Genomic DNA, 7,875 nt, shown 5'->3' on the forward strand with positions numbered 1-7,875 from the left:
ACTCATAACCGGTGTCTTGCAAGAGAGGATCGATCTTCACGCGCCTTCGGACAAGATCATTCTCCCGAATTGACGCCTCTCTTGCTTATTTATTACATACGATTTACAACACGCATCTCAGTTCATCTTTGCATTAAGTTATACCCTCCATTAATGCTCAGTTTAGCTGTTTGTACGCAGTATTGAGGTGGCAATAGTTTTGCCTCTAAAGTTTGTTTTGGTAACCGTCAATGTATCTCGTATTCCGTTCGAGTTTTGCCCATTCCATTTATTTCTAGCCAACCCATCTACTTAAAGCATTACTCAGAGGTTTTATATCATAATTTGGAAATGCTATTTTTTCTACCATTATGCCAGCACTTGTTTCATACCATGAAAGGCCCCACCAGATTTTGGGCATCCAGTGCCGTAGAGCCAATTACCAAATTTCCCTCGAATCTCTTTTAGATATGAGATTCACATTCCCCAAATATTCCAGAACTCATGCGCCGACGCATTTTGTCAAACCTAAAGCGACAAACAATCTGTTTCTTAGCCAGATTTTTGAGCTTGGAGAATTGTCCATTTCCCACTTATCTAAGCTTGTCCTTGCCAATCGTTATCTTTGTAACATTTAGGTTCATTAACCCCATAATTGCAATGCTGTAAGTTTTAAGCCAAGTTTTCTTAATTTGTATGCCTTTAAAGCAGGGGTCCCCAAACTTTTTCCTGTGAGGGCCACATAACCTTTACCTTCTCTGATGGGGGGCCGGTGTCAGTTTGTAACAGAAAAAGTGTGACGATCGTAGGGGAGCTCAAAAAATTTATTGTTTTCCAGAAAGCCACACAACCAAATAACCCTTTCCAGGTTCTTTACAGGAAAAAAAGTCAGGAAACAAATAATAACACTATTAATGAAATAAATAATAACTAAATAACCCTCTGAGTTCTTCACAGAAAAAAAACAGGAAATAAATAACACTATTTATGAAATAAATAATAACTAAATAACTCTCTCTGGGTTCTTCATAGAAAAAAAAGCCATGGAACATTAACTTTCTGTTGTGCCATGCACAATCTTCTCCCTTTGCTCTGAAGTTTATGCACGACACCACAACCGTCATTACAGAATCCCACGTCAACATTTTGCAGCACAGTGCTTGCTGGTGAATTTGGCAGTGGACTCGTAGCGGGGCGATGAGACCCCTTTTTTCCAACTCCCGGTTCATGCGTCCCCATTATTAGACCGCGAGTTTCAGCCACCATGCTAGGAGCCCCGTCAGTCGTGATGCTAGCTAGCTTTAACCAGTCCAGGTCCAACTTCTCCATGGTTTGGCACACTTTGTCAAAAATATCCTCTCCTGTTGTAGTCCATTTGAGACTTTGGAGGGCTGCCAGATCCTTGCAAATCTCAAAGTTTGCGCTAACTCCACGAATAAAAATGAGCAGTTGCGCTGTGTCTTGCACGTCCGTGCTTTCATCCAGTGCTAATGAAAAAAAGTCAAATTCTTTCGTCTTCTGCTGCAGCTGGGCATATACATTACTCCCGATTTCTTCAACGGGTCTGGCGATTGTACTCGCCGACAGACTTACGGCATTAAATGCATCTTTCTTCTCGGGACACACTTCCTCCACGACAACATCCATACATTTCTTAAAAAACTCTCCGTCAGTGAAAGGCTTACCGTTGCTTGCTATCAGTTTAGCAACCCGAAAGCTGGCCCGAACGGATGCCTGGTTCAGCTGAGCTTGGCGTAGAAATGTAGTCTGCTGAGATAATATTCCAACTTTTAGCTTTGAGAGTTTGTCTGCTCGTATTTGGCCTTGCACGCTATCGTACTTGTCTTTGTGACGGGATTCATAGTGCCGGCGAAGATTGTATTCTTTGAATACTGCCACCGTCTCTTGACAGATGAGAAAAACAGCCTTTTCTTTGCATTTAATAAAAAAATAATCGTTTGTCCACTGCAGGTTAAATACCCTGCATTCTGAATCAATTTTTCTCTTAACTAACCTTTTCGCCATTATTCCGTTCTCAAACAGGTTCCGGTTGCACAGTTTTTATATGCTTGAATAGCATCGCAATAGTGATGGCCCCAGGGCTCCGCCCTCACCTGCGATCGTCCAGATGTCTCGCTAACACTCTGCTCACGCATGCAACGGTGGAATGCCCGCATGCATCAAAGGCAAACATTCTCCCCGCGCGTGTCACCAAAGGAGCAGTGCGAAGGCCCGCTTCACTGGGATGATTTGTGGTCTCAGCAGGGGTGCAATGAACCAAACACAAGATTAAAACGTCCCAGTCTTCAAGGCCAAATAGGAAAATAAATCCGATAGCGTCTCTGGTATTGTTCAGAGGGCCGGTCCAAATGTGCCGGCGGGCCGGATCCGGCCCGCGGGCCATAGTTTGGTGACCCCTGATCTAGGGTGTTATTGTACTGATTACATAAACATGTTTTTCGAGTGTCGCGATTAAATACAATGATTCAGTTACTAGAAGTTAGAATTCCTTGTGGACTAAGTCTAAGATTAATAACCCTAACAGTGATCCATCCACAAATATTAGAGGGGTAACAATTTTGAGTTTACAATCAATAAATTTAATTAATCAGCCCTGATTTTTTTTATAAATCCAAATACAGTAATACTTTGAGATAGGAGCTTAATGCATTGCTGGACCAAGCTCGTGTCAATTTACTCGCATCTTGAATCTTTCCCATAGAAAATAAATTTAATACAAATTAATCTGTTCTCACCCTCTGAAAAAACAACAAAAACAGGATATTATAAAGGAAAAACTACTGTTTATTTGCTCTAATTCACCACCTACTCACAAAGTAACAAATACCTATCTAGTGGTTATGATCTTCAATACTAAAATGTGACATTACTCAGTACAGACTTGCCGCAGAGTGCACGAACTTGAGAGAGAAAGGACATAAAGTTTAAATTTAACTAAACTATAAACACACACTTAAAAATATGTTTTAATCTTACGTTACACTAAATTTAAATCTTGTGCGATAACTGAGGCAAAGATGTTAATGTATTCTACCGCGGCTTTCGAGTTGAAACTTCCTGCTTCTCCATGCCTCAGAACCATTTTTTCGAATCATCGAAACAGCCATGACTCTCTTTGACAAGTTTCACTGGTGTCTTTTTCAGATGGTTGATTTGCTTTCAAGTCTATGTAGATTCCGCTGGCTTTTTCGCAGATTATCGACTCGTTCACGCCATCTCCTGTAAAGAAATGAAACCTGTACCGCCCGGTGCTTGTAGTTATCCTTATGCGAGGGAGATACGGCGAGAAAGACAGAGCGACGCTGTTCCCACATAAGCAGCCTCTTGCACACTTGGCCACCCGGACGGCCTCATCGGGAACCATCTCGTATGCTCATATCTCAAATTGGTCTCGTAGCTCAAGGCAAATATTTGCTCGGAATTTTCCACGTATCTCAAATTTCTCATATGTCAAAGTATATCTGTACTGGTTTCAAGGATCTGTGTGTATATTTCTATTGGATACCTACCAGATTTTAATTTGATCAGACCTGAAAAACAGAGATGCCACTTCAATTTTACATTGAATCTAATAATTCAGCTCGAAGACAACATACCTATAAACTTATACGTTTTTCCCATATTTTATGTTTTTTCATCATTTCAAATTGTGTACGCCGTATAACAACTGTTTTACGGGAAAAAATGTTTTTAAAACAAGTACGTTTGTTTTGTAAAACTGATCTCATCTTTTCCATTTCGGCTCTATTCCGGATCGTCTCTGTCACTGGTAGCAGACGAAAACATCATCGTCAGTTGCTGTTGTTGTGCATTGAGCATGATATGCACACAGGTTTTTGTTCCAACCGATCCAACACAAACAGTTTAACCAATGAGGTTTCTGCTGAAAAAATAAGCACCTGACTGCAATCCACTGATTGCACTTCTAAGTTACCAGATTGGTGGAAAGGTTTCCTCTTACAGGTTGGAATGAAAACCCGCACCCACTGCCCTTTCTGGAATAGTTTGGGGACCACTGCTTTAGCAGGTATGTTTACTCATATCACTCGTATTTCCTCTTTCACACCAGCACTGTGTACACAGTTGTCTGAGTTGTTTTAACCACACTGGGTAAATATTTAACCAACAAGTTGTTAAGAAAGAAGTCTACGATTAGCCAGTTGATAAGGTGTTTTATTATCCCTCAACTCCTAAACTTGATTCTTGACTGCTCTTCAGTCTTAGAAGACAGTGACCTGGGAATCCACTACGGAACATCATGAGTTCCATCTCAAGTAAGCTATCTTCCCTCATTTACTTTGGCTCAGAACATTGCTTAGCATTATTTTTATTTTAACTGTAAGCACTTTGAAATGTCTCATTTGTACCATAAATGATTTAATTGTGATATAGCAGGATATGATTTTAATCTTAGTACAAAATATTATATAGTTTAAGGTGTTTTTTGTCATATTGAAAAACAGATAACTAACCTCTGCACTCAATGTTCATTCAGATTGTAAACTTTACCCTGACAGTTGTTAAACATTGCCAGATCTGCCATTGCCTTCTGAGAACAATATGAGCACAAACTTGCCATTAGCTGACTTAGTATCACACAAAAAAGCTCCAGACCATAAGTATAAAATAGCAATAATGCTCGAAATAAGTTTACAGATTGAAGGAAGTCTACCAATGGTATTCTAAGGTAATCAAAAGGTAGAAGAGCACATTGGTGCGCGCGTGCGCGCGTGTGCATGTATATATATATATTTATATATATTTATATATACATACATACATACATACATACATACATACACGCATACACGTGCGCGTGTGTGTGCGTGTATGCGTGTATGTATGTATGTATGTATGTATGTATATATAAATATATATATACACATGCATAAAATTCCCTCGCAACAAAACAGGAAATGGCAAGACGTAATAGATCTAGGCACTGTATATATTTTTTGTGCGCCCATTCTCCCTCTATTGTACATTCTTTCTTTGGCGACATATATATATATATATATATATATATATATATATATATATATATATATATATATATATATATATATATATATATATATATATATATATATATATATATATATATATATCATCATTAGCTTCGATGGCGATAGAGAAGAAGGAATAAAGAAAGGAGGATGGATATTGTGTACAGTTAAAAATGAGTATAATATGGCTATATTCCTAAATAATATTTCAATTCTGGGCCCGGTTCTGATATTTGAAAAGCTCCAGTGTTTGTATTTAAGCTCCAGTGTTTGTATTTAATAACTAAATGCTGCTAGGATGTGGATTTTACCCCAGTTTAATTTTTGCCGTTTCGCCATTGACCGTCCCCCCTGGCCTGGTTGTAATGTCTCAAAAGCTCCAGTATTTGTATTCAATCAATAAATGCATATATATGTATGTGTGTGTATATATGTATGTGTGTATATATATATATATATATATATATATATATATATATATATATATATATATATATATATATATATATATATATATATATATATATATATATATATATATATATATATATACCGTAATTACTCGAATATAACGCGCACTCGAAAATAACACGCAGGTAATTTTGGGCCAAAAAAATCTGGAAAAACGCAGTACTCGAATATAGTGCGCACCTAAAATTTCCCGCTGACGAAAATCAGAAATCTTACCTTTTTTTCTTCGTTTCACGATTGTTTTGTTCAAAACCGGATAGAGAAATCTTCAGGTACGAGCGTGTCGAGTGTCGTGCAGTTGGGAGTTATGCGTTTGAATTTTAGGGCAATAGATGATACACAGAGTGGACAAACATCATGTAGACATGTTATGTTGCAATACCTTTTAGACTTCTTTGAACATTGACTACATTTCAATTGACAATACCATGTTTTAATTCAAATATCTATTGTCATTCTCAAACAAGTAAAGGAACATACAAATTGAATAAATAAATGATTTGAAGATATGCACAATAGAAAAGACTATCACATGTAACAAGGGAATGTACTGCCCCCCGCTGGACATATTTTTAAATACAAGTACGTACTACACTACAATGTAGTATTCTACTTTCCAGCTTATTAATGCAGGATTGTGATGTTTGTGAGGCTTGACGATCTTTAATATGCGTGTATTTTGAATTCAAAGTTGGAAATTGCACAATGTCCGTGCGTCAAAGTGAGTTTGACAATGCTTTTTTCGATCGAAAATTTGTAATTTATTTTAGTTATTGATTATAACACGCACCCCCAACTATTGGAATTAATTATATAGCAAAAATATGCGTGTTATATTCGAGTAATTACGGTATATATTTATATATCAGTGACGGGCCGTCAGGGCCTTCAAGGCCTTCTCTGCTGGCCTAAGAAATATCTGAATCATATTATATTTTGTCCATCCATACTTATTATTCCAAATGGTCTGTTAGCTTCCTTTCATTGCTTTTCCCCCTGGTTGCACTGCTTCCAGATGTGTGTTTTCATATTGAAGCATTTAACCAATCACATTTCAGCCATTATTTGTTGCCAGATCAGATCTGCCTCAAAGTCTTCACAATCAGTTCTTGCGGGCTCTGCTGCATTAAACTAGACTGTTGCTTTTAACCAATCAGATTTTGAGTTGGCAACCCCACAATGATTTTTCATAGGTGTTAGCATTTTGCTGGCTGGGACATGTCATTGCTTTCACAAACTATGATTGGCTAGTAGGCGGGCCAAAGCAGTACCCGAGGCAGCCGAGATCGCAAACTTCACCCACAATGGTCATGGTCGACAGAAGCAAAAACAAATGGATTCTGTTTGCTCACAAAGCTATTTTCCAGACGGACTTTTCAGGAAAAAAATGGACATCATTAAGAAAGGGCGGTCAACTCCGAAGCTAGCAAGCCTGTTACAGCTGGGAAAATGGTGTGTGCGGCACTTTCAGCGCGCTAACTTAGCTCCACAAGCAAATAGTATACAGACGCTCCCCTACTTACGAACGAGTTAGGTTCCGAGCGATTGTTCATAAGTTGAATTTGTTTGTAAGTTGATTCAGTGCTATATTTTGTATTATAATTTATGTTTAAGGCCTATATAAGTATATTGAAGGTTTATATAAGTGCATTTGTATGTTTAAGGCTTGTATAAATAACACGCATTGGTTTGTACTGAAAAAAACATTTAATAAAATAGAGAGAATATGTACAGTACTGTATAGAGAGAGAGAGAGAGAGAGAGAGAGAGAGAGAGAGAGATTTATGTATTAGAAACTGGCCGAAAAAAGCGATCTAACGACGATTGCACAGTTTTCTTCTTTTTTTTCATCATAAATGATGCGGTAGCACTGTATGGCATCATTCAATTGATTTGCAAACTTTGTGCAACGTTCAATATTTGGGTCCTGCTGCTCGATCTTTCTGTTTATAAATGGTACTGACGGTCGAACGATTCAAGTTGTTATATGTGCAACGCTCACCACTCTCACGCGCATCAAGCTTCGTTATTATTGCCACTCGTTTCAAATGAAATGGCTTGCTTCTTTCTTGCAACTCCCTCAATAGAAGCCTTTCACTTTTTACCAACCATATTCAATAATGGATGCACGAGATATTTAATGATACAAATGAAAAAGGTTCTTTGCGCACTGGAGCTACATCACGCACTTCCGCATTGCAACGAAGAAGGTAGATGCTGGGTGAGGTGAGCCCTCACAGCGGCAGGCGTATTAGCGGCGGAAAGAAGCACTACTCGGAAAAAAAATACAAAATTGGACTTACGAACATTTTTCGACATAAACGCAATTTGGAGACATATTCGTATGTACCGTTGTTCGTAAGTTGAATGTTCGTAAGTAGGGGAGCGTCTGTATTGT

General features: G+C 38.2%; 1 protein-coding gene across 2 annotated transcripts in view; it reads left to right on the forward strand.

Annotated features, from left to right (window-relative positions):
* The first annotated feature begins 3,921 nt into the window (after nucleotides 1-3,921).
* The window catches only part of LOC144083232 (Na(+)/H(+) exchange regulatory cofactor NHE-RF4-like), a 53,399-nt gene continuing 49,445 nt past the window's right edge, over nucleotides 3,922-7,875 (forward strand). Inside the window, exons 1-2 of one of the 2 annotated variants that reach the window (XM_077610852.1) lie at nucleotides 3,922-4,027; nucleotides 4,219-4,274. In XM_077610852.1, the coding sequence (XP_077466978.1) occupies nucleotides 4,259-4,274 (16 nt within the window). In that variant the 5' untranslated portion in view covers nucleotides 3,922-4,027; nucleotides 4,219-4,258. Of the gene's footprint in view, nucleotides 4,028-4,064; nucleotides 4,275-7,875 lie in introns of those variants that run through there. The other variant, XM_077610853.1, reaches the window with a different exon arrangement.

This window comes from Stigmatopora argus, chromosome 10, assembly GCF_051989625.1.
Source record: "Stigmatopora argus isolate UIUO_Sarg chromosome 10, RoL_Sarg_1.0, whole genome shotgun sequence".
Classification (NCBI taxonomy): Eukaryota; Metazoa; Chordata; class Actinopteri; order Syngnathiformes; family Syngnathidae; genus Stigmatopora; species Stigmatopora argus.